Here is a 26,935-nt window from a genome sequence, read left to right on the forward strand (position 1 = left end):
CTGGTCTTCAGGACTGCCTGGCCTCACACTGCAGGTGGTGGTTACAGGCTGCCGAGGAGCCTATATGCTTTGCTTCATATTGATGACTGACATTGCCTGGAGCCTGTCATTTTTCCCTTGTTACAGCATCAGTAACCACCCAGTTTCACAGTTCTTTTAATTGCTATTTCCCCCATGTCCTCCAATACCAGAGAGATTGAATAAGCCAACACACTCCCTTCTACCCATCTCCCATCTCGGGGCCCCCCAGGTGGGAGCCTAACCCCATGACACAGCCTATCAGTGTCCTGCTTATCACCCAAATCCTATCCTTAGACTCTGCTTCTTAGGACCAGTCATGGTATTGACTGTCTTAAGCCAGGCTGCCTACATGCAGGGCTTGAGACAGAATTGGGGTGCACGTGATACATCGAGGGAGCGCTCAGAGGAGAAAGGGAAGGAGGGAAAGGAGGTAAGCAAGGATGTAGCCTCAGTGGGACAGGAGCTTCCTTCTGATCCCACTGGAATTCTGGAGCGTGAACTGCATCACAAAACTGGTGATGCCCTCCTACAGCAGGCCCTTCTGCACCTGTGTCAGTGAGCCATCGGGGTAGGCTGTGAGGGGGAGGTGGGCGTGGTTAACCTCCCCACCAGGCAGCTCCCCTCCGGCCCAGAGCAGTTGTCAGGAGAAGGAAGGGGGCAGCTGGGACTTTTTGGTGGCTAACACTCATAGCAGCTGGGAGCAGAATGGGTGGAATGGGTGTCAGCCAGAAAGGGGATCTGGGTAGGGCATTAACGGTTCCACTCCAGGCTTCCTAAGCATGTGGAGGTCCTCAGAAATCTAATTTATTCCTCTCTGACACCTTTTACTCTTTGATCAAGTAATTACCCGGACTGGGGGGTGGATCACTTGGGGTCAGTTTGCCTTCAGCATGAAGACAATTTTGGTAAAGATAACTGGTTAAGTAATCTCTGTAGAGATTTGTTAGAGGCCAAGTGAAATCTTCTCCAGAGAGCATTCACTTGGGATTAAGCTCTTGTCTGGAGGAAAAGGAGTTTCTGGGGCAAGCTTGCTTACCATCTTGGCCAAAGACCCAACTGTTTGAAGGCAGGGACTTCCTAATACCTTTTGTAACTTCTCCATTTATGTTGTCAGTTTGCTATAATAAGTGGCACTGAAACTCTTTAGAGGAAAGGGCCACTATGCTTGCTTTCAAGGCACAGTGGAGGGGGCCGTGCAATCCTCCAAGAGCCTGTTCTGGGTAAAGATTGCTCAGGGATGGTTTTGTTTTGTTTTGTTGTTGTTGTTGTTGTACTTCGTGTGTGTGTTTAATCCCTTTTCCTACCCAAGTTGCTCAGGTACTGTATTAAAAGGCTGGCTGCACGGGCAGTTTTTTTTTAATAGAATATGAAATGGAAAATGAAATTAGAAGCCAAATTTCTAATGTGACTTCCAAAGGAAGCATTGTGAAATACCGCAAAGCTCAGGTGGACATTAAGGATTTGACTCTTTAATTCCTTCTCATTCTGTATTTAATGATCTAAAAGTCATTTGGAAAAGGCAAGCAAATTACTGAGTCCATCCCTATGGCTGGCCTGTTCTTACAAATCTCTTAATAGTGAAAGGGCTATCAGTGAAATTCCATAACCGTTCTTCTTCAGGAAGTAAGTTGTGCTGTGTATCCCAAAAGTGGGCACTGAAATTTGGAGGTTTGACATTCACCTTTGCCCTTTTTGTTTCCTCTGAGTACTTCCTCAAAGGACTTCTGCTCCCTACGCGTCACTGATATTTTTACCACTCCAGTGATTTCTTCCTTAGTAATAGTGGAGTAAGCGCTACCATAAGGTGTATGCAATCTGTAGGGGGAGTGATGAGATTCTGAGGGGCACTAAGCAGGGCTTCAGGGAGTGGCACAGCGTAGGATTTCCATAAGCCCATGGAGGAGCGGGTGTTTACCTGTAAAAGCCTGTTGGGACACATACAAAAGTGGCGGGGACACAGAAAAGCGGAAAGGGAACTGGAGGCTTCAATGCCTGGGGAAGGCGTCTAGACTTTTCTGTGGGCCAAGAAGTGGCGGAAGGCGCTGAGGAGGGGAGCAACAGCTGACCTGTGTGTCTCCGAAAGGTCATCTTTAAAATACATTAGTTTTGAAGAAAAAGAAAGGAAGAAGGAAAAAGCAAAGACCACCTGGCCCCAGTAAGAAGGTGGAAAAGGGAATGCAGGGACTGGAGAGGGAGCGCCAGAGGGGGGCTGCGGGATGGGCGTGGCCAGAGCACAGGTGGCCGGGGGGGGGGGGGGGGAGCACAGCCCCGGGGGCGGTGGGGGGCTGTGACTGGGTCCAAGGGGGCAAGGCCTGTGCGGGCGGGGGCGAGAGAGACCGACAGGTGAGTGCGGGAGAGCGCCGCGCCCGTCATCACAGCAGGGAGAGGAGCAGGGTCGTGACGGAGCGGAGGTGCCACCGGGAACCGGTTCTCTGCTGGACCCGGCGGTGCAAACACCCGGGACTTGGTTGGCGTCAGCGACCTGGCACCGGGAGCAGGAGTTGGTCTGGCTGCTCCCCAAGGGCTGTGGAAAGCGCGGACTCGAGATGAAATCGTGATGGCGAGGGCGATGCCCTTTTCTGGATTCAGGTTTAACGTCCTCCGCCCACTGTAACCTACACTTGTGAAACCTGACGGCGAGGGACCCGCGCCGCAGTCACAGCGGCGCAGCGCACGAGGCAGGTTTTTCCGGAGCGCACGTCCGGCGTGCACCGGCGCGGCCCGGGCCCGGGCGCGGACAGCGAGGGGTTACCTCGGGCCTGGTTCGGGGAAAGGACCTCACCCCGCGGCGCCGCGCGGTCTCGGCCCCGCCAATCAGCGCGCTCGCTCCGCGGCGCCCGGCGCTCCAGTGACGCGCGCTCCGGCCTGCGCCCGCGGCGCTCGGGCGACGCCCCTCCCGCGCTCGAACGGCCCGTTAACTGCGCGCCGCGCCGCGCCTCCTGTGCGACGGCCCCTGGGCGGCGGCGCGTGCCGGCGCGGCCTTGGCGCGCCCCCTGGCGGCCCGGAGGGGCGCGGCGGGCGCGGCGCTGACCCGGAGGCGGCGGCGGCGGTGCCCGGATGGAGGCACGTCATTGTCCCCCGCCGGGCGGCTGGGCTGTGTGCGGCGGCGGCGGCGGCGGCGGCCGAGGGGGATGGAGCGAGCGCCGAGCCGGGTCAGGTAAGCTCCCGCCTCCTTCCCGCCCGCCGCTGGCCGGCGTGGGGCCCGCAGAGCGCTCCGCTCGCCTCGGCCGCAGCTGGCCGGGCCACCCCTCTGCCGGCGCGGCCCGCCGGGGGCTGGCGCGGCCCCTTGCCCGCCGCCCCCTCCGCAGCCGCGGGCCGCCCGGGACCCCGCCGCGCCGGTGGCAGTGCCGACACCGTCGGCGCGGCCAGGCCGCTGGGGAGGGGGCGGAGGCCGCGGCGGCGGGGCGGCGGGAGAGCCGGGCTGCGGGGGGAGGCCGGACCCCCTGGTTGCCATGGACACTGCCCTCCCACCCCCACCCGGCCCCAGATCGCCCCCTCGGCCCGAGGACCTGGCCCAGCGGGCGGCTCCCGGGCGGCCTGGCCGGCACCGGTCTGCCCGGGGTGGGCGTGTGCTTGCTGGCCGCGGACCGCGGAGCCCGGCGTCCCCGGCCGCCCGCTGACCCCCGCGTGGCTGCCACCTCCGGCGCCCGAGCGTCCCTCGGACCCCGGGGCTCGCATCTCACCCCCACTCCACCCCCGAAAGAGACAAACTTTCCCACCCGGGCGCCCCTTCGCCGCCCTCCCTCCGCGCCGGTCCGCCCTCGCGGGGCGGTCCTCCTGGCTCCTCCGCCGAGTGCCGGAGTTACCCACGCGGGCCGCCGGGCTGAGCGGGCACCCTCCGGGGGAGGGGAGGGGCCGTGCGGCCCCGGCGGCGCGTCCCCAAAGCCTGTGTGTCTCGGCGGTGGTCTTTATCTTCGGGACGGGAAAAACCAACTTACCTGGAGGGGTCGGGGGCGGAAAAGGACATAAGTTTCAGACGTTTGAAGTGAAAATCTGACGGGACAGAAGTTTTACAATCTAGGACTTTAACCTCATTATAATGAATGCAGTTGAGAGATTACTTTTGTTGAATAGCTCTTTTATATTCAGGAAGGCCTTAAGGTTGATTTGTTTACAGGAAAACATGTTGGTTGTTTAAAGTAAATACAGTAAAATAACTAAAACTGGTTGAAAAACTAGTTGACGCCTATTTCTCAAGATAACAACAGTGTTGTAGGTTCTCATCCATTTTTGTGGAGACTCAGAAAATTTTTTGAGGGTTGTAGATTTTAAACATAATTCTACTCTTTTGACTGTATTTTTCATTCAAAGTGCATAGGGGACATGAATAATCAGTTTCACTTATTTGTTTTTATTTAAGGTCAGTTTCACTTTCTTTTCTATGACATTGAATACAGTCTACAGTGTTTCATTTCTAAAGGTTTAAGGCTTAGTTGTTTTGTTGACTTAAAAGTAATTGAAGTCAAGATTGTGTCTTAAAGCAAGTGCAAGAACGAGTGGACTGCATTGTTCATGAAAAAGCAGAATGTAACAGTTTCTTTTTACTGATGTTGATATTACCTCAATGTATGTGGAGTGCTACTATGTTTAAATAGCATATACTTATTCTTTTTTTAAAAAAAAAGCGTGATTCCTTTTGGCTTTGGGTAGAAACACCATGAAATACCACATAAGGGACTGAGAATTTTAACACTTTTGAATAAAAATTGTATTTACAGCAAAGGAAATACTCGTGAAGTCATTTTGTCTCATTTCTCCACACTCATCCAGCCTTGCTCTGTGGAGTACTCATTTTTTTTCCGAACATGCTTTTGTAACTTTGTATATCTATCCCCAGCAGATGTTGAGAGAAATGTTTAATTTTCACTGAAGTGGTTGCTTACAAGCCTTGAGACTTGTAACAGTGATGTTGAGAAGCCGTATTGAGACTGAAGAGCATGTGACTGTGCATCATAGGTCCTGCACAATATTGCTCCGCTTCTAGAAAGGTTTCATCTCTGTAGCCAATGGCGTTTAGTTTGATGCCTCATAAGGCTGTAGGGTAAGAATTCATTGGCTGAATAGAGAAATGAACACATATGGATGGTTTTGGTTTATTTTCCCAAAATTATAACTCTGTACAGTTATTGATGATTGAGACGTATGCATTCCTTAATGTTTTTCACTTAAGAGCTCCCCCGCCCCGCCTCTCCCCAAAAAACAGCAATTGGAACCAGTAAAATGGTTTTATTTGGTCATTTGTTAATGATTGCCCTGAAGGGATGTTTATCCTGGGAAAATCAAAGTCTTGCTATTTAATGTCACTGTAAATAAGGTTAGATTACCCTTTCCTTATTACTGTTTCGACTTTCTTCCTTTTCCTACTTCTCTTCCTCCTCTTCTTTTGTTTTCTTACTCTTGTCTCCACACTGTTTCACCTTTTGACTCTTTGATGAGGAAAGTGTAAACTTTATTTGGACAATATGGCTTAAGTGTTCTTCTTGAATGAAAGTCCAGTATCTTAGATTGATTTAAAATTTCAGTTCAGTTTTTATTTTATTAAGATCTAATTAACCTCTACTCTTCTGTTTCTACATAAGATTCCAAAAGGTTTCTTTAGGTTGTATTTTTTGGGGGTGAAAATCATGCCTGAGTTAAAAATTACAACAAAATTTTAAGGCTTTTAAAAAAAACTTTGTGAGCAGGCAGTGCATTGTAACACTTGTTGAGATTGCATGTACATGGGTATTTACTGTCCTTTTACTGTACGGGATGTATTTTAATACAAGTTTTAAAGCCATTCCTGCTTCAGAGTTTTTAAGGATTACATGAGATACTGTGTATAAATCACTCAGCACAAACTGGTGCTAAAAGCAAACACTAGTTACTTTCTATCTCCAGAATTCATTCATTTGTTCAACACATGTATGGAAAGCCTTCTGGATGCCAGGTCAGGGGGTATAAATGAGAACATGATGGAAAAAGAACAAGTATAAATCAGTACCAACAGGCTGGAAGCCGATAGAAGGGGCTCTAACCAGTCTTGGGGGAGGGGTTTGTCCAGGAAAGTGTCCCAGAGGAAGTGAATTCTAAACTGAGAAGTGGAAGTGTTAACTGGCCGGAGGTGGAAGGATGGGGGAGAGTTAGGTAAAACAGAGCAGCGTGCGCAGAGCCCGGAGAGAGCAGGCGGGACTGGACCATGGGGAGTGTTTGCAGAGGTTCCTGGCTCAGGCAGCGCCAGGTCTAGGGTTAGGGTGTAGTGCTGGGGCAGTCGGGGTCCACTTGGAAGGTTATCTGCAGAGGAGTGGCATACCAGATTTGGTGGCCACTGGGCAATTTGGGAAACATAACTAAAAGCAATCAATTGACTGGGTTGGTACAGTCAGCAGGAGCCTAGCTGGGAATGTTGGATCTGGTGCCTAGTCCCAGGTGCTGACTAGTTGGGGTTATAGTTGCTCCCTTTTATAGACCCTGTAGATTCTGTCCAATCTCTCATAGGTTCATTATGAAAATTAAGTTAATGTATGTTCAGCGATTAATACAATGCCCAGTATACATAGAAGATGCTCAATTAGGGGTAGCCCTAAGATTTTAAAATAGGACTTGGAGAGAAAATTATAATTAAGTATTTTTAAAACATGTATTTGTGTTCAAGTTTGATGTCACTAATGTGTTACGGGCTTTGTTTAAAAAGTCGTACATTACCAAATAATTGAGCCTCTTCAGAAAAATGTACTTTAAAAGTGAGACTTCCTGTATTTAAAAAAAGTGTATTTCAAACAATGTCTTTTGAACTTTATGCTCAAAATTAAAGCTAGATTTTCTCTTTGTATAGTTGAGACTTTTCCCTGAGGCGTTATATATGAATTGAAAATTGAGTCAAATGTACTAGTGCATTTCCATTCTAGTTTTAAGCAATAGGGAGAAGAGTGTAGGCATTTGGTAAATGTATGGATTTGGAAATTGAGATACCTGATTATAAACTGAAATATCAGACTTTCAGGAGGCAAGGAATTAGAATGACAACATATAGTCAAATATTTCATTGAAGGTTTTACAATTTAAAATTGTTGATATGTTCATATTAGCACAATGCTAAATGTCCCAGGGAAATGATTGCAAAGTTTAAAAATACTGTTGCTTTTATATTTGGGTGATTTGTTTGAAAATAATTCAAAATGGCTTAAATAACTTTCTGACATCTAATGGTAAAATAAGTAGATTACTTTTCTAACTTTATGAAACAAATGTATGCTGTTCGTCTTTTGCAGAGTTGAACAATGACCATAGTTGACAAAGCTTCTGAATCTTCAGCCCCGTCAGCCTATCAGAATCAGCCTGGCAGTTCTGAGGCGGTCTCACCTGGAGACATGGATACAGGTTCTGCCAGCTGGGGTGCTGTGTCTTCGTTAAATGATGTTTCAAGTCACACGCTTTCTTTAGGACCAGTACCTGGTGCTGTAGTTTATTCAAGTTCATCTGTAGCTGATAAATCAAAGCCCTCACCACAAAAGGATCAAGGTACTTTTTAAGAGACAGGATCACTCCAAGAAACTCCTGATAAATGCTGTCAATGGCCTGGTAGTTTCAGGCGAGGCTTATTTTGCAAGATATGTTGCCACCTGAGCCGGCAGTAGTTACATTGTGACAGGCTTCCTTTTCCTCTGTTGCTTGTTCATGATTAACATACTATCATAACAGGGTAGGTTATTTTTAGGTACTATGATATTAGTAGTTTTTTTGTTTCTAATTTTTTGAAGGATAAACTTTATCTTGGTGAGAAGTGAGATGGGCAAGCATTTTGTTAACTTGTCAGTTAACTGTAGTTCCCTAAATAGATGTCTATCTTTTAAAATTTTAAAGATGTTTTTAAAAATACTGGGTTTTTGGTGGGGTTTTTTTGACCAGTCAATATCATCTATAGTACTAAAGCTAGTTGAAAGAGAGCAGAAATTGTAAGTGTTTCATGTGTTAAAACTATAGAAATGTGGTTACATTTGTTAAAACTCATCCGGAGAAATAAGGCATTGACACTTTAGTTGGTGCTTCTGAGGCTTTTGGATTTGGAAGCTTTGAAATGCAAAGAAAATAGGTTAGTTCCTACATAGAACGATGTTTGGCTTAGAATAATTTGGCCTTTCTATTGTTTTGGGTCCTCTTAGTAAAAGTGATGCTGTGATGTGGGGTGAGTGGTGTGATTTGATGAAGGTGTTTTGGGTGGGGGGAAATTTTATAATCACAAAACAGTTTAATTGAAAGTTACACAGAGAGGTTACGGACTTTCCCGCAGGATGTCTGCTCAGACTCCAGCCTGCTAGAGCGCTTCTCTCTCAGGACTTAGCTCACATCATCCCACCTTGCCCTTCTGGGGGCCCTCGTCCCACTCTCTACACACTCATCTCTCTTTTCCTGGTTTTGCCCTTCATTTCCCACCAAGCTGAAGCCTACCTTTGCATACTGAAATACTCATTAGTATCTCTGTTAGAATACAGAATCATCTGTTGGGCATCTCAGTCTTCAGTAGCACCAAGGACTGGCAAACTTTTGAAAAAGTAGGCTTGCTATGGATGGTTTTGAGCTTTCCTCAGTAAGTTGTTTTTTGAGCTTCCCCTGAGTTTTATTAGAATAATTGTTATTAGCAATCTGTTTATTAGTCTTAAAAATAGATGAAAATCTTTCGTAGACCACATATATGTAGTATACTTACAAATGTGTATAGTGGTGCCGAACAGCCAGTGTGTTTACATCGGGTAAAATGGGGATGACATCACTACCGAGTCTGATGCACAGTGAGGCCTCAATAGGTGAGATGATGGCGAGGATGACAGTGATGGAGGGCCGCTGAGTAAAGGCATCCATAGCAAATGGTACCGAGAATCGACTTGTCCTGTACTGTCTATTGATTGTTATTTATTTTCAAATTTTTTCATTGTGAAACCATTTTAATAGATATAAAAGTAATTATAATGAACACTCATGTACTCAGTCAATTTTGACATTTATCAACTCATGGCTAATTATGCCGCTACTCACGCCTCTCCTCAACTCCACATCCTTTTAAAGCACATCCAAGACTTCATATTTCATCTGTAAATATTTTAATGTGTATATCTAAATAGTTCTTTTAAAAATTAAAACATCTTTATATTAAAAATCCAGTCAATATTCAAGTTTCCCTGGTTGTCATATGATTATTTTTAAGAGTTGGTTGTTGAACATCCAGACAAGGTCTATACTTTGCATATGGTGGACGTCTTTTACGTTTGTCTAACCTCCCCTCATCCCCCACCATTGTCCTTATAATTTAGTTATTGAAGAAACCAAATTATTTAGAGTTTCCCACATTTTGACTGCTGTCTTTAAAACTGTCCCTTTCTCCCTTGTATTTCCCATTAGCTGGTGATAAGGTTTAGAATCTTGATCAGATTCAGGTTTGATGGGTTGCTGTTTATTTATCTTCAAAAAGCATGCAAAGTTTTGTTTTAAAATATTTGTTGTTTATTTTTCTAGCCCTCGGTGATGGCATTGCTCCTCCACAAAAAGTTCTTTTCCCATCTGAGAAGATTTGTCTTAAGTGGCAACAGACTCATAGAGTTGGAGCTGGGCTCCAAAACTTGGGCAATACTTGTTTTGCCAATGCAGCATTGCAGTGTTTAACTTACACACCACCTCTCGCCAATTATATGCTATCACATGAACACTCCAAGACATGTAAGTGTTCTGTGTTACGTTATGTTATGTGTGTAGTGTCGTGATAACTAACCTTTCATTTTTTTCCTCTGATACGGAAGTGAGGAATTAAGCCAAGAATCCTGTGATCACTAAGGAGTTGGTTTATTCTTGTAGAAACTGTGGAGGAAGACTCTTAGGATTTGTACTCAGGTTGCATAAAAAGCATTTTGCACCTAATTTGAACTGTGAAGCTATTTAAAAAGAAACATAATTTATCAGCAGTTGGCATTTCTGAACCTCCTGCTGGCTTTCTACACTTGCTAAAAAATGTGAATCGCATGTCTGCCACCAACAGTGGGAACAGCAGGGTTAAGAAACCCCGGCTGTCCTGGCATCCATCCTGTGTCATAAGGCCTGATTCCTTTACAGGCTTGAAGCCTTAGTGCAGAGGAACCTCTGGAAATTCATACAGGACTTTCCTTGTAGCGGGTGAGAGCTCAGTTTTCAACCTAAAAGGCAGGAAATCACTTAAAACATATTATGGTCTTTAATTAGGTGAAAGCCAACTTAGTGGTTGACTAGAAAAATTCAGAATTTAGAACATATCTGTTTTTTGAGGTTTTGACCTTCGACATATATTGCAAATATCCTTCATTCTTTATAAATGAAATTTCCCTGTTCTTTGATCTACATTAATGCTCAGATTTGCGTATGTCCAAGTGCTATTCATTAATTATCAGGGTAAAAACCCCTTGGTTTCTTTTTGAATAGTTCTTTACTTAATGGAGAATTTAAACTGGTTCTTTTAAAATGTTTGCCCCCCCACCCCAAAAGAGCAAAATAATGCTTGTAAAGAATTTGGAAAGTACAGAAAAATTTAAAGAAACCAAAAGAAAATCACCTAGAATCTCACTGCCTAGAAGTGTTTGTGCCAAGTGAGTTTTAAATTACAGAATGAACGTTCTGTTTGCCCTCATTTTCTCCCTTTCTAAGTCCATAATTCATTCCCCACAGACAGCTTTCCTATTACTTTTGCGCTTAATGAAAGTAGGGTGTGGATGAAAACCCAGCACTGGCACCTGGGCAGCGAGAGAGGACCTACCAAAATTCAGCAGCTCCCGTGTCCAGAATTAGGTGCCTATCTTTTATGCTATTGGTAGTTCGTTCCCCCCCCCTTTCTCTCTCTCTATTTCCCCAGCTGTATTGAGGTATAATTGATATACAGTAAATTGCACAATTTGATGCATTTTGACATTTGTATACACCCATGAAACTGTCACCACAATTAAGATGATGAACCTATTCACCATCCCTGAAGTTTGCCAGTGTTCCTTTGAAATCACTCCCTTCCACCCTCCCTCCCCCTTACGCCTTCCCCCCAGACAACTATAGATTAGGTTGTGCTTTCTAGAATGTTGTGTAAGTGGAATTATGTACAGTATATATTCTCATATTGCCTGGCTTCATTCACTCACCACAGTTATTTCAGCATTATTCCATGCTGTTGAATGTATCAGTAGTTAATTTTTATTGATGAGTAGAAGTCCATTATACAGATGGACCACAATTTTTTTCTCCATTCACCTATTGATGGACATTTGGGTTGTTTCCCATTTTGGGCCATCACAAATTAAGCTCCAGAAAATATTTGTAAATAAGTCTTCATAAGGACGTCTTCATTTCTCTTGGGTGAATAGGAGTGGAATGGTGTGGTCCTATGGTATGTGTGTGCTTAACTTGAAGCTACTTTCAAGCTGTCTCCCAAAGGGACTGTGGTATTTTACACTCCCACCGTCAGTGACTGAAAGTTCCCTTTGCTCCGTATCTCATCTAATACTTGGAATGATCAGTCTTTCCAATGTTTGCCATTCTAATAGGTATGTAGTATAGTAGAGTCTTACTGCGCTGTTAATTTGCACTTCACCAATGAATAATCTTTCCATATGGTCATTTGCTATTCATATGTTTACTTTGCTGAAGCGCCTGTTTGTATCTTTTGCCCAGTTGGGTCATTTTCTTATTGTTGAGTTTTGAGAGTTCTTTATATTATCTGGATAGAAGTCCTTTATCAGATATGTGATTTGCAAGTATTATTTCCCAGTCTGGAGAAAATAGTCTCTTCACACTGCCTTTAGAAGAGCATATTTTCAGTTTTGAAGAATGCCTCTTCATTATTTTTTCTCTTTATCAATTGTGCTTTAGGTGTATTAATGTATTAAGAAGTCTGTCTAACCAGAGGTGACAAAAGATTTTCTTTATGTTGTCTTCTAGAACTTTTATAGTTTTAGCTTTTCTATTTAGGTCAATTATCCATTTGGAGTTAGTTTTTGTTTATGGTGTGAAGAATGGATCGAAGTTCATGTTTTTCAAGATGGATGTGTCCAGTTGTTCCAGCACTGTTTGCTGAAAAGATAGTCTTTTCTCCACTGAATTGTCTTTGCACCTTTGTTAAAAGTCAGCTGACCATATACATATGGACCTATTTCTGGACTCCATTCTGTTCCACTGTTCCACTGTTTATCTTTACACCATAACTCAGTGTTTTGATTACTGTATATTTAAAAGTTTTAAATCAGGTAAGTCCTCCAACTTTGTTCTTCTTTTTCTTATTTTTCCCTCAGAACTTTATGTATTTTATATATTTATTTTTATTTTTCAATAACTCCTTCTTTTTCAAAGTTGTTTTGGCCATTCTTGGTCCTTTGCATTTCCAAATGAATTTTGGAATCAATTAGTTAATTTCTACAGGAAAGCTTCCTGGGATTTTGATTGGGGTTGTTTTGAATCTATAAATCAATTTGGGATCAATTGACATCTAAACAATATTGTGTTCTGGTCCACAAACAAGGGATACCTTTCCATTTAGTTAGGTGATCTTTAATTTTTCTTAGCAGTGTTACGTAGTTTTCAGTGTACAATTATAATGTGCACATTTTTTTAACAATTTTTTTTTTTTAAACATGTAGAGAAGAGTATATTTATTTATTTATTTATTTATTTATTTTTGTTGCTGAGAGCCCACTGGCCCATGTGGGAATAGAACCGGCAGCCTTTGGAGTTAGGAGCATGGAGCTCTAACCGCCTGCGCCACCGGGCCGGCCCCTAATGTGCACATTTTTTAAATCAGATTTATCCCTAAGTATTTTATTTTTTGGAAGCTATTACAAATGGTGATATTTTTTGAATTTCAATATCTGATTGTTTATTGCTAGAATATAGATATGCAATTTATTTTTGGATATTGATCTTATATCTTGCAGCCTTGCTAAGCTCACTTATTAATTCCAGTAGTGTCTTTTAGAAAAGGATTTCTTAAGATTTTATATAGAAACAATCATGTGATTCATGGATAAATAAAATTTTGCTTCTTCATTTCCAGTCTGAATGCTTTTTATTTCTTTTTCTTGCTGTAATGCACTGGCCAAGACCTTCATTACAGTGTTGAATAGACGTGGTGGAGTAGACATTCGTGTCTCTTTCTTAACCTTCAGGAAAAAGCATGTAGTCTTTCACCTTTAATCATGATGTTAGCTGTCGATTTTTTGTAGATGCTCTTTACCATGTTGAGTGTTTGCTTGCATGTTAAGCCAATCTTGTATTCCTGAGATGAGCCCACTTGGTCATATCTTTAATAGATACAGGCCTATTCAGGTTATCTATTTTCTCATCAGGGACCTTTGGTAGTTTGTGTCTTTAAAGGAATTTGTCTTAGTTGTTGAATGTGTTGACATAAAAGTGTTCATAATGTTTTCTTACTATTCCTTTCAATCTTTTTAGGATTTGTAGTGATTTTCTATCTCTCTTTCCTGATGTTAATTTGTGTCTTTTTTTTCCCCCTGATTAGCCTGACTAGAGCTTTATTCATCTTAATTGCTCTCAAATAACTCCCGGTGTCATTTTTATTTTGTTTTCTGTTTCATTAATGTTTGTTACTGTTTTTATTATTCCCTTTATCCTACTTGCCTTTGGATTTAATGTGCTCTATTTTAGTTTCTTAAGGTCGAAGCTGAAGTCATCTGACTTGAGATCTTTCATTTTTTCCAATATAAGGGTTTAATGCTATACATTTCCCTTTAAGGGCTGCTTTAGTTGCTTCCCAAACATTTTGATATGTCATATATTTTTGTTTACTTTAAAATACTTTCTAATTGGTCCTTATTATTATTTAGAGGTATGTTTAGTTGCCAAATGTTTGGGGATTTTCCAGAAATTGTCCTGTTACTGATTTCTAGTTTGATTCCATTGCTGTGAGAGAATATATTTTTTATTGTTTGAATCCTTTTAAACTTGAGACTTGTTTTACACACCAGAGCATGGTCTAGCTTGCTAAATGTTCCATGTGTACTTAAGGACAACGTGTATTTTGCTATGTTTGTTGGAGTTTGTATAAACACTGATTATGTTCAGTTAACTGAAAAAGTTGCTGGTGGTCTTCTATGTCCTTAGTGCTTTTCTGTCTGCTCGTTCTATCAAGTTGTGAGAGAGGGATGTTGAAATAAAATATGTATGTGAATCTGTTTCTTCTTTCTGTTCTATCAGTTTGCTGCATATGTTTCGAAGCTCTGTCCTTTAAGATTATTATGACCTCTTGATGAACTGCCTCTACTACTGGGGGTTGGGGGGGAGAAGCCCAGGCTCCCTACTTGATCTTCACTGACACTGAGATGGGGTTGTGGTTTGTTACCACCCAGCGTAGATGAAAGTTTCTAATCCACCTTCCCTAACACTACCTCAGTGGGTGGGTTGGGAGGCCTCAGTACAGCCTGGCAGCTGGAAGTCTAGGCTCCTCATTTGCCCTTTGCTAGCATGGGTAGGGACGGGGCTACAGTTTTTCTGTGGTATTTGGCTAGACTAGAGTGATTACTGTCTGAAAGTTTTGTCTTTCTAGGCTGCCCCTTTCCTGGTCTTTTGGCTAGAGAAAGCAAGCTTTCGTTGGGGCTTTGTTTTCTCCATTTGTTTGATATTTCCAGGTTGCTGGTGTCTTCAGCATCAAGTCTGGAATATATGAAGCACAAAGAAAATTCAGGGAACTCAGCACCATTTATTCTGTGGGTCCTGAGGTTCCTAGCTTGTCTTTTTCTCTCTGCCTTTCACAATCTTCCTATGTTTATTTTATATACAGTGTCTAGGGTTGTTTGTTTTACTTAGTGGGAGGAATAGGGAAAAGTACCTCTATTTCATCTTCCCAGAAGTGAGTCTTGTTTTTGTTTTTGAAAGATGTTTTCATGGTGTATAGATTTCCGTGTTGACATTTTTTTTTTTTAATACGTGAAAGATGTTACTCCACTGTCTTCTGGCTTGCATTGTTTCTAATGAAAAGTCTGTTGTCAGTTTTACATTTGTTCCTATATACATGTTTTTATTCTTTAAAATTTGTATCATTGTCTTAAGCAATTTGTGTAGTTTTTTTTTTCATGTTTCTTCTGTTTGGGGCTTATTGAGGTTCTTATGTCTATGACTGTTTCAAATTTGTATAACTTTCAGTCAGTTAAAAAACTTAGTGTTATAATGAACATAAAGTGAACTTTTTTTGGTGTACACTTCTATGTGTTTTAACACAGGTATAGATTCCTGTAACCACCACCTCAAGTCAGGACACAAAACCATCCTATCACCCTAAGAAAACTCTCTCTGCTGTACTTTTGTAAACAATCATTATTCATTCTGTCCCTTCACCTTCAGAGTCCAATTATTATAATCCATATTATTAGGGACAACTTGAGGTAGTCTCACAGCTCACTGATACGCTTGTCTTTTTTGTTGTTATTTTGAGGTTTTTGTTTTCTCTTTGTATTTCATTATGGATAACTTGTAGTGCTAAGTTTTCAAATTCACTTATCTTTTCTTCTGTTGTGTCTAATCTGTTATTAATCCCACGTGGTGTGTTTTTCATCTCGGAAGTTCTACTTCTTATTTGTAAAGATTTGGACCCATTTCCACGTCTTTTCTTAACATGTGCTTGCTTTTTTCTACCTCCTTGAACATATAAATATATGTGTGTCTTTTTCAATGTCCTTGTTTTATGATTGTATTATCTGTGTCATTTCTGGATCTGTTTCTGTTTATTTCTCCTTGCTATTGGTCATTCCTGCATCTTTGCATGCCTTGTATTCTTTAGAATTTTTTGTTGGGTGATGGATTTTTTAAAAAATGATTATTCCTATAAATATTTTTTAGCTTTGTTCTGAGATACATTTATGTTAATTGGAAATAGTTTTGTCCTTTCGAGACTTTTAAAGCTTTGTTAGGCAGGTTCTGAGAGCCTGTAGTTTAAGACAGTGTTTCTCAACCTAAGAACTATTGATGTTTTGGATTGGGTAATTCTCTGTTTTGGGGGCTGTTCTGCGCTTCGTAGGGTGGAAGCTGTTTAGCAGCATTCGTGGCCTCTGCCAACTGGTTTTCACGCTTAGAAACTTGTGTAAAAAAAGAAAAAAGCAGCAACAGAGACCACTGTATGTGGCCCAAAAAACCAGAATATTTACAGAGAGATTTGCAGTCCCTAGTATTGAAACATTCTCTTATCCTTTGAGATACATGGTAGTATAAGAAAAAAATTCTTATTTTTCCAGTCTAGGGAGTAGTTAAGACAGGCTTTGAAATTAGAGTATGACTGTATTATTGTGTGTCTACCACTTAATAACTAATTGACATTGAGCAAATTTTAAACTCTGACCTTCAGTTTCCTCTCTTGTAACATATAGCCAGTATATGCTTATCACTTAGATTTTTGGAAAATTAAATGAAAATGAATAAGAGTATATACTTCAATGCATGACACATGGTAGCTGTTATTGTTATTTCATTTCAGGAGTGTGTCCCTTGTTTATAATGTCCCTTGATGTGTACATACAGCCATATCTTACTAATTTGGAGGGTTATCTGTTGTCTTTCAGGTCATGCTGAAGGGTTTTGTATGATGTGCACAATGCAAGCACACATCACCCAGGCGCTCAGCAATCCTGGGGACGTTATTAAACCCATGTTTGTCATTAATGAGATGCGGCGTAAGTATCATCTATAGTAGTTTATATTAGTTATTAGCTAATTGGTCTTAAAGGCCTAACTGGTAAGAGATGAGCCCCTTGTGTATTATAAAAAACAAATATATTGTATTATACATGGAGATGTCTTTAATAAGACAGTGTCAGTAAAACATTTACTATATGAATATATTTTGAAACCTTAAAGCAAAAGATGACACTATAATAAAGAAGGCAGTATTCAGTTTAATATAAGCAAATTAAAAATTTTTTAAACTCAATTTCTTAATAAAATCATTGATGATTTTACAAAGATTCCCTCCCCTCCCCAAGATATTTGGATTTCTGTGCTGAGTAAAACTAACTTGAATACTGTCCCACAGATTTCTTTAAATAGTTTTGAATTCATCTTAATTCAGGTAATGAATATTACAATATATAGTGACAGTAATTGCCAAAATAAAGTTAATTATTCGCTCAAAGAAAAATTTATGCTCGTAACTTGGCAAATTTGTGGATAAATTTCACTTTTTCTGTTTAATTTTTAAATTACTTTAAAATTTTTCTCTTGCATTGTAATGATCTTGACAGGTTGCATGAAATTTTCTTATGCACTTCCTATGTGTTTTTTGCAATAAACTTTTACACCACTTTAATTAACTGAGATGGAATAAAAAATGCATGCCAAAAAACAACAACAAAAAAACACACCTAATCTGGTATCTACCTAGGTAATTATAGGGGTGGATAATTATACATTTACAAACTATAATCCTTTTTCCTAAAAAGCTGCTAAAGATTAAAGAGGTGCTATATCGGCCCTGGTGTTATTAACAGGCCATAGCAGACAATGCAAACATTTTTTAAACATCGTTGGATCCTGGCAGAATTTTAGCTGAGAGTGATTTTTTTGTTGTTTAATTATTTATATGTAGGTATAATTAACATTTTTAAACCTAGTCTTTAAGAAAATATCAGTGCTGTGTGTATGTGTATATACACACATGAACATATAAACACACACGGTTGAATCATGAAATTGCCATTTTTGTAGGTCATAACTGGTAGAATATTGGCAATTCATGATTTAAGCTAATATATATATTATATATATTCATACTCAAAATTCTATATAGTATAATGTTTTATTGTTATATTGTTTATACATTTGATATTTTTTGTGTAATTTTGTCTTGCAGTTGTTTGGTCAATTAGATATAGGACTGAAATATTACTGTGCAACTGAGAATATAATCTGTAGGTAATCAGGATAGAATTTAGATAGGTTTGGACGTTGATATTTTCCATGGAATCCCTTAGGGAGATCCCTTAGCACCAAATTTAAGATGTGTGCACTAACATAACATTTGGAAATTCTTGAGAAAATACAGCCCAAGTTGAATTTATTGAAGTACAATTTTATTATCTTGCTAAAGCCATAGCATCACTGTGGCTACTCTCTGGGGATGGTCCAGGCTCTTCTCAGGGTAGCTCATGTTAGTGCTATTCCCTTGTTAAATGATTATCAGGTGTTTTCTAACCAACTCTGTTGTAAGATGTAACTGGAGGTTATAAGCCGAGCATATTATGTGATGATAAAGCTTTGTCTTAAACTTTACAGGTATAGCTAGGCACTTCCGTTTTGGAAACCAAGAAGATGCCCATGAGTTCCTTCAATACACTGTTGATGCTATGCAGAAAGCATGCTTGAATGGAAGCAATAAGTAAGTACAGCGGCAGCTGGTCATTTCTCCCTGACTGTCCCCGGCTTCCAGAATTCAGTTTGGCCTTTTCCGATGAAGGTGCAGAGCTCAGTGTTTGCACCACCTTTTGACTTTGCCCTGCCTCTTCCTCATGTGCAATTATCTTAAAATGGTGAAAATGTAAAAAGATATGCTGACTCTAATAATTTGGATTTGTTTAATTATAGATGTCAGGAAATGAATATTGGTCCTGTTATTATTTAATATGAGAATATCAGCATCTCTTGCAGATCCAAACTACTTCTCCTTTCTAATTGTGCCCAACATTTTCTCTGTTGACCTCCAGCCTCTGAACCTCTTTTTGTTCTCTGCATTTTTCTTATTCTGGTCAGATACCAATTCCTGCGATTTCTTCCTTAAAGTCTAAATGTAAACTCATGAGGAAGATTGGAGAAACAATTAGACAATAAGTCCTAATCCACTTGCTATGTCCTAAACATGCGGATAAATCTCCATTCCATTCCCACTGCTGCCTGCGCTGCCTCAGCCAGGCTTCCACTGTCTGGGTGAGGATCGACTAGGGAACAGAACAACGCTCCATGTCCCCTACCCTCATCAGCCCATCTTCACACTCAGGGTCACAGTCTTATTTAGGGGTAGCTTCCTTCTCCTCTTTGTTTCAGGGCCAAATTCCTGCCTTGATTTCAAAGCCCCTCCTTCACCCCATCCTGCCTCTGTTCCTGCCTCTCCCACCCTCCCTGTGTCCTGGTCAGGAAGACTGTCCTCTGGCTGCCACACATACTGATGTCCTATTATTTTGTGGCTCTCCTACCTGAATTCTTGTCCTTTCACAGATGTACTTGCTTTTAAACTCGAATTGATTTTAAACAGATGGTCATGGCATCTGTAATTTCTGTAGAACTCATCTCTCATGCCATTGTTTGTTTTTCAGATTAGACAGACACACCCAGGCTACCACACTTGTGTGTCAGATATTCGGAGGCTACCTAAGATCCAGAGGTAAACTTTTGCTTCAAACTTGATAAAGTGATGCATGTGTGGGGTTAAAAAATGCAAACAGTGGGAAGCGTGAAGAATGGCAACTTTCTTCTGTCCAGCCCAGACTCCCATCCCCCCTTCTCAAGGACAGCCCCTGCCCGTTTCTAGGACATCTTTCCAGTAGTTTCCTATGCATGAACAGACTGGCAGCATATTAGATCTCTCGCTCTCTCCTTTTTCTTTTAACATTAGAAGTCTTTTTACATTGCAGCACATATAGGTCTAACAGTCTTTCACATTGCGATAGTATTCCATTTATTTTAGTCCCTTCTCCAGTGATACTTAGGCTGTTTCTAATCTTTTTTAAATTACCATCGGCACTTCATTGAACATCTTTGTACCGTGTCTTCATGTCCATGTAAGTGTGTATGAGGGATAAATTATTATATTAGAACTTCTGCATCAAAGGGGGTGTATATGTTAATTTGACATTGCCATATCGTCCTTCCAAGAGGTTCTACCTGTTTATATTCCAGCCAACAATGTGTGTGGGCCAAATTCAGGACACTTGACTCACACTGTAGTATGAAGTTTTTACCCAAGTTGATCGGGGAAAGCTGTACTTTCTTTAAATGTTTTATTCTGAAACACTATTTTTGTGTTCTGTCATTTTAATAGTTGGGATTGCCATAATGATTACACTTTACTTATACTTTGCATTTTGTTTTTATTTCAGTCAAATGTTTAAATTGCAAAGGTGTTTCTGATACTTTTGATCCATATCTTGATATAACATTGGAGATAAAGGTAAGTTGGATCATTGTTGTGACAGTTAAGTTAAAAAACTCAGTCATACCTCATGTATTTATAGTTCATTTATAATTTAGACTACACTCATTAGAGAATGTGAATTTAAAAATTTAATATGCTAAGACCTTATTTAGAGGTGGTTGTTTCATCTTTGTAGTAGGCATTGTAAAAAAACTTAAAACACTTAATTATTTTATTACCCTTTGATTTTTCACTTAAGAAATCTTAATAAAATCAGATTCTGATGCCTGTGTCAGCCAAGTTGATGGTGGTTATTATTTAGAAATTGTTTTGCTTCTTGCATTTTCTAAACTCTTGTTTTTTGTTGTTCTTAAGCTTTGTTTTTCTGGTTTCAAATGTAATGCACGCTTAAGATAAAAATGAGAAACACTGCAGATGTATATATACCAAGGATGCCAAAAAAATGTACACATTTTAAGAGATGTTATCTATGTATTACTTTCGAAGTTGAATTGAATTACGTAGCAACGTGTAGTATGACGTTCGCTCAAAAGATGGTGTTAATCAAATGAATGCCAACGTCATACATGTGTTACAATTTTAATACTGTTTTCCTTTCTTAAAATATATACATTTTTTGGCACCCTCATATATATATATATGTGTGTGTGTATATATGTGTGTGTGTATGTGTGTATATGTATATATATGATCCCATCCCTCTGAATGAATTCTTTTTAACAGTTTGCTATGAACTATCCCAGAATTTATTATTTGCTATTTATAAGAATGGGATTTCACCTTACGTCTGTTTGGGGACCTCCCTATGTGTGTGCTTTGGCAGCTATGTGGCGGTCCAGTGAGTAGATATACCCCAGTTTACATGCCTGGTTCCTTGCTGGTAGTTGGTTTGTTTCCAGTTTTATGCAATTTTAAATAATACCTCAGTGAGCAACCTCTTTACATATTTTTGTTCACTGTAATCTCATTTTTTAATGGGAGAGGAGGTAATTTGGTGCGTACATGTCTAAAAATGAAGTCATAATAAAAGATTTTCTTTTTACGTAAAAATTTACCTTTGAGTCTTGTTTCTGCTGTTTTCTGACAAGTGGTCGTGAGCGGTAATGTGGTTGCCGCTGTTCTCTTCCCAGGCTGCTCAGAGTGTGAACAAGGCGCTGGAGCAGTTTGTGAAGCCGGAGCAGCTGGACGGAGAAAACTCATACAAGTGCAGCAAGTACGCCGATGGTGCCCGATGGTGCCGGCGGGTAGTGCCGGTGCTGGGGGGTGGGAGGGACAACTCCATGTGTCTGAATAACCCTCAAGATTCCGCTTAGCTGCCAACACCACCTGGGGAGACACTGGGTCTCTGTCCTCCGAGAGCCAGAGCTCACAGTGTCTGCCTGTTTACACTCTGTAGAGATGTACACCTCTGCGCCCTGGGGAGACGTGGGGCCTCACCTCTGGGAGGGATGGAGGGAGAGCAGCCCTTAGTGCTGCCGCCTGCACAGAAGGTGCAGCTGGAGGTGACAAGTCTGTGCATTTTCCTGGACCCTCCTGTGAAAGGTGGGGTGGAGGGGAGTCCCTATCTCCCAGAGGAGTTAAGGCGCTTTCTCTCCATGGGTCTTACCCAGGATCTGAGATACTATCTGCTAGAATGTCTAATTTTGATTATTCATTAATATGTTTCCCCATGAAGTCAAGAGAGCCTGAGTGAAGAAATCCCTGTTTCAAGTGTTTTAAGTAGATTTTCATTTTATAGCGAGGTGATAGGTAATCATTATCAAATACTCATCTTGTGGGGAAGAAGGTTCTCTTCTGTCCAAGCCATAGGGATTTCTCTTTGTTTTAAACTCCAGGGACATTTCTGATCATTGCTTTTCTTCCTTTTATATCTAGACAGAGCTTTGTTTTCACAGGATTATACCAGCCTGATAATCTATTAATAGGTTTTTCAGTAGGATTTGAATTGACAGAAACTTGTATTAACCTAATTTAAAAATATCAGTGACCTGTGTGGCTGGGCATCTCAGAATGGTCCTGGCTTCCTTTTCTCTTTTGTGCTAATTAGCAGTTTCCTCTTGTATTTTAAATTTTAGTATTTTCACTGTTGGCTGAAAGGGGTTGTGTTTCCCATCTAGTATCGTTCTTTTGGAAACTTCATTTAGAATGTTTCAGAGAAATAATAAGGGAAAGACTGAAATTCTTATTAATCTTCTCCTTTGTTCCTGTTTATTTCAAGGTGTAAAAAGATGGTTCCAGCTTCAAAGAGGTTCACTATACACCGATCCTCCAATGTTCTTACACTTTCCCTGAAACGCTTTGCAAATTTTACTGGAGGAAAAATTGCTAAGGTATGTGGATATTATTAATAACCTTTGATGTTGAGCCTTTCAGAGCCAAGTGTCAATAGCTATTAAGGGTTATAAATGACCTAATTGAACAGTTTTGTCACTTGATTTTTTAAGTTCTTCCAGCACTTGGTATTGAAAAAAACTGTCAAAGCATCGAGCTAGTAGTATGTTGTGTGTGTTTTTTCCTGTCTTTTAGCTAGTTAGACTTTCTGATGCTGAAATTGGTAACTGTTACTCGCATCTGAGCTTCATAGTTAGTGCAGATAATGTGTCTACAGGGAGAACTTGTGTCACTTGAAGTCCAAAGAAATCGTCTCTGCTACATCTTGTCACTCTTTCATCCAAGTTTGTTTTCTTGTTTGTTCTTTTGTTTTCTGATTGGTAGTACACTGAATTTCCCCATTTTCTTTCCACTTTCTGAAGAGTGAAAGTGGTTAGAAGTCAGCCTATAAGAAAAATAAACAATCCATTCCTGAATTATTAATAAAAATAAGTGATGACTGAAGTCCAGAGTTACTGTCTCCTTTGACGGATTTGAAGAATTCACTTACTGTGGATCCTTATTTGTTTAAAGAAAGTAAAGAATACAGTCAGCTTGCACTGAATACACAGGTTCAGGTGTGTCCCACGTGGTGTCTCCGACATGTGGTCCAACAAGTCAGGTCCTGGAGCGTCCTGGGCTATGGCATTCTGCACCCCCTCCTAGGGCTCTCCTGTCTCCCCCACACACACCGCACACCTGAACACATGCGATGCTCTGTGTCTTCACAACTGAAGCTCCTTCTTCCTGTTTCTGTTTCTGTTTAGGATGTGAAATATCCTGAGTATCTTGATATTCGACCATACATGTCTCAACCAAATGGCGAACCGATTATTTATGTTTTGTACGCAGTGCTGGTACACACTGGTTTTAATTGCCATGCTGGCCATTACTTCTGCTACATAAAAGTAAGCTGTGTGGATTCTGCTAATAACTGTTTATAATACACTGTAAGATACCTGACATTCTTACAGGTAGAGGGGGGAGAGATGGGACTTTTACAGTTAAAATGAGAATTTCCATTTTTGTGTTTCACCTGATTGGTGTTCTCTGTTTCCCTAATTGTATCCAATATCTTTTTTGTTGGCTCTTTTGCAGGCTAGCAATGGACTCTGGTATCAGATGAATGATTCCATCGTATCTACCAGTGATATTAGATCGGTACTCAGTCAACAAGCATACGTTCTCTTTTATATCAGGTATTGTCAGGAAAACAAATTTTCTGTTATGTCATTTCTGTTCATCTCATCAACAGATTTAAATTCAGTGTTGGGTTATTTTTAAAACAGCAGTTTGATGCTTGGGAGAGTAAGGGAGGTAGCTTCTGAGTACGGATTCTGAGTTTGATTCAGCTCCCAGCTCTTTGGCAGGTTACCAGTGAAACGCATGCGGAAGACGGGGAAGGTGATAGCCAAGGGCAGGCGGGACTGGTGGCTACGGAGGCCTCAAGGCATGGTCACCTCTCAGCCAGAGCACAGGCGACCAGTTGCCTTTCTCGTTTCTCTCCTGTTGCTGCTGCATACTCAGACTGGCTAATTCCATTTCTGGAAATGTGTGGCCTTGGACAAAGTCTCATATGTGCTTCAAAGTATTCATTTGTAATAGCTAAAAATTAACATTCTAGAATTTTCAGCAGTAGCAGAATGAGCATATGAATTGTACCATACCCATGTGTTGAAATATGTAGCTGTTAAAAGTGATTTTCATGAAGTTTTCTTTTTGTAATGCTCTGAGAAAATGCTCAATATACAGGGGGTGCCAAAAAAATGCATACACATTTTAAGAAAGGAAAAAAAAACTATTAAAATTGTAGTACTCAATATATACCGATAACAAAAGATGAGTACAAGTCACGTGTATGCATTTTTTAGGCCCCCCCAGGATATGGAGGAAAAGCGGTTTGAAACTGCCATTTGCCCAGTTATCCTGGTTGTCTCCCACCTGCACACCTGCCATTCACCTCCACCTAAAGGCGAGCCTGTGTTGCTCCGTCCACTGCAGCATATCCGGCTGTCCAGAGCGGTTAGAAGCGAATCTCTTCTAAGGAGATGTCCTGTGTAACTCTAGGCAACATCACTCTGTCCCCAGGTCCCACGATGTGAAAAACGGAGGTGAACTTACCCATTCCGCCCACAGCCCCGGCCAGTCTTCTCCCCGACCTGTGATCGGTCAGCGGGTTGTCAACAGCAAGCCGGCCACATCGGGCTTTATCGGACCACAGCTTCCTTCTCACGTGATCAAGGTACCATGCCATCGCTAGAACGAACCCCGGTGTGTTTTAACTGGACCATTCAAACCCTCAGGCTGACATTGTGGCAGTTGCCATGTCTTCATATACAAGTGAATTTATTGTCAGAAAAGTATATCAAGTCATTTATTGTAAAATCTTTCAAATATACGTACAAAAATGTCAGAGTGTGAATATAATGATCAAGGAGAAAGGCTGGTCATACGTATATTTAAATGCTAGAGAGTTTAGCTCCCACTCTGGACTCCCATTCACTTAATGGATTAAATATCCGGGGATCCATGAGGAATGCTGGGCTCCAGGAAAGGGACCCAGTTACAACAGAACACTTTCATCATGTCTGTTTAGCCCTCTCAGGAGTTTGGCGTTTTCTTTCCGCTGTGCTGCTGCGTTTGACCACCCTCCCAGATGGCCTCTCAGGGAGCATGGCTGACACTCCTGGGTCACGTGAAGCTCCGAGTCTTCATAGAGTACAGGCCTAACTTTTGCTAGATTTCCCTGCTGAGACGGCGGATAGCCCGTCTGCATGTCAGAGTCACCCCTGTCCTCTGTGCTGTAGTGTTTGAACAGCCTTTCAGTTCGAGTTGAATTTGTTTTGAACCAGCAGCTTCTCTAGCTGTGTGCTGTTTTTTGTGGACATTGGACAGTGTCTGGATTATAGCAAGAGTCACATCAGATGCCTCTGGGAGCTGGGTAGGCAGCAGGCTGCTGAACTGGACTCTTGGTAAGAGTGACATCAGGACACTGGCCGACTGAAGAGATGGGCCCTGTGTGGAGCGGCAGCTGCTACTGAATTTTCAGGACCCCCCTCCGCCCCATATTAAGATAGAAACTAATTCAAATATTTAAGAAGACATTGTGAAGGCCACACAAAAGTCATCTAGGAACCATATTTCACCCATGACCTCCAGTTGGCAGGCTCTAGGGTGTAGCAGCAGTAGTTGGAATCTGGAGCAAAATAACTGCATAAGGAGGATCCCAGGCATCGTGGTGGGAGGGGATGGCCTAGTGAGTGGTGCCCGAAACAGCAGTTCCCTCCGCAGCTCCCTTGGCCAGCACTCATTCTCTGCTGGCCGGCACTTGCTTCCACCTGGACAGCGCTGGGCCCCCAGGAAACCCAGTCAAGGAGAATAGACGTGACTCCATGCCCACAGGGGCCTGTTCCTTTCTCTCATTGGGGCAGGAAGAATTGGTCTGGGGGTTATTCTCTGGCTGAAGTAGTTGTCTTTGTTTGTTGATTAATTACCAGAAAACTATGACCTGTGGAAGGTTTCTGGTGGGCAGGAGTGGTTGAGACAGGAGGTGTTTCTAAGTGTGTGAAACTTGTTATTTATAAAAAGACAACGAGACGGGAAGGTCCACAACCAGAATGGATTCTGTGTCTCTTTCTGGAGCTCTCACCAGCTGTGGTCTTCTTACTTCCAGAATCCACCTCACTTAAACGGGACTGGGCCATTGAAAGAAACGCCGAGCAGTTCTATGTCGAGTCCTAATGGGAACTCCAATGTCAACAGGGCTGGTCCTGTTAATGCTTCAACTTCTGTTCAAAACTGGTCAGTGAACAGGTCCTCGGTTATTCCAGAACATCCCAAGAAACAAAAAATCACGATCAGTATTCACAACAAGTTACCTGTTCGTCAAGGTCAGTCTCAGCCTAATCTTCACAGCAATTCTTTGGAGAATCCTAACAAGCCTGTCCCCTCTTCTACCATCACCAATTCTTCTGCAATACAGTCTACCTCGAGTGCACCTACGGCATCAGTTTCCAGTAAAGTCGCAAAGCACATGGCCCCACCTGAGTCCTGTTCCAAGCCAGTGATGAACGGCAAGTCCAAGCTGAACCCAAGTGTCCTGGTCCCCTATGGTGCCGAGTCATCTGAAGAGTCTGACGAGGAGGCAAAGGGCCTAGGCAGGGAGAACGGGCTAGGGACGGTCGAGAGCTCGCACTCTTCTGCTCAGGACGCTGAAGACGACGAGGTCTCTCGGCACGAGCTTCGAGAACCTGTTACTCTAAATGGTGCTAATAGTACAGATAGCGACCCGAAAGAAAATGGTCTGTCGTTTGCTGGTGCCAGTTGCCAAATCCAGTCTGCTGCACACTCAGAAAACCCCTTTTCTAAGGCAAATGGTCTACCTGGAAAGGTGAGCAAGTGTCAGGGTGGGGTGAGGCC

At 41.7% G+C, this 26,935-nt stretch overlaps 1 protein-coding gene across 1 annotated transcript in view; it reads left to right on the top strand.

Annotated features, from left to right (window-relative positions):
• The first annotated feature begins 3,029 nt into the window (after positions 1 to 3,029).
• Positions 3,030 to 26,935, top strand: part of USP42 (ubiquitin specific peptidase 42) — a 32,748-nt gene continuing 8,842 nt past the window's right edge. The window contains exons 1-13 of the mRNA XM_081035270.1: positions 3,030 to 3,178; positions 7,272 to 7,521; positions 9,511 to 9,711; positions 16,566 to 16,676; positions 18,274 to 18,376; positions 19,308 to 19,375; positions 20,091 to 20,161; positions 21,277 to 21,359; positions 22,365 to 22,476; positions 23,284 to 23,424; positions 23,615 to 23,715; positions 24,605 to 24,758; positions 26,190 to 26,906. Coding sequence (XP_080891396.1) covers positions 7,281 to 7,521; positions 9,511 to 9,711; positions 16,566 to 16,676; positions 18,274 to 18,376; positions 19,308 to 19,375; positions 20,091 to 20,161; positions 21,277 to 21,359; positions 22,365 to 22,476; positions 23,284 to 23,424; positions 23,615 to 23,715; positions 24,605 to 24,758; positions 26,190 to 26,906 — 2,103 coding nt within the window. The 5' untranslated portion in view covers positions 3,030 to 3,178; positions 7,272 to 7,280. The remainder of the gene's footprint in view (positions 3,179 to 7,271; positions 7,522 to 9,510; positions 9,712 to 16,565; positions 16,677 to 18,273; positions 18,377 to 19,307; positions 19,376 to 20,090; positions 20,162 to 21,276; positions 21,360 to 22,364; positions 22,477 to 23,283; positions 23,425 to 23,614; positions 23,716 to 24,604; positions 24,759 to 26,189; positions 26,907 to 26,935) is intronic.

Source organism: Rhinolophus hipposideros, assembly GCF_964194185.1.
Source record: "Rhinolophus hipposideros genome assembly, chromosome: 23".
NCBI classification, from domain to species: domain Eukaryota; kingdom Metazoa; phylum Chordata; class Mammalia; order Chiroptera; family Rhinolophidae; genus Rhinolophus; species Rhinolophus hipposideros.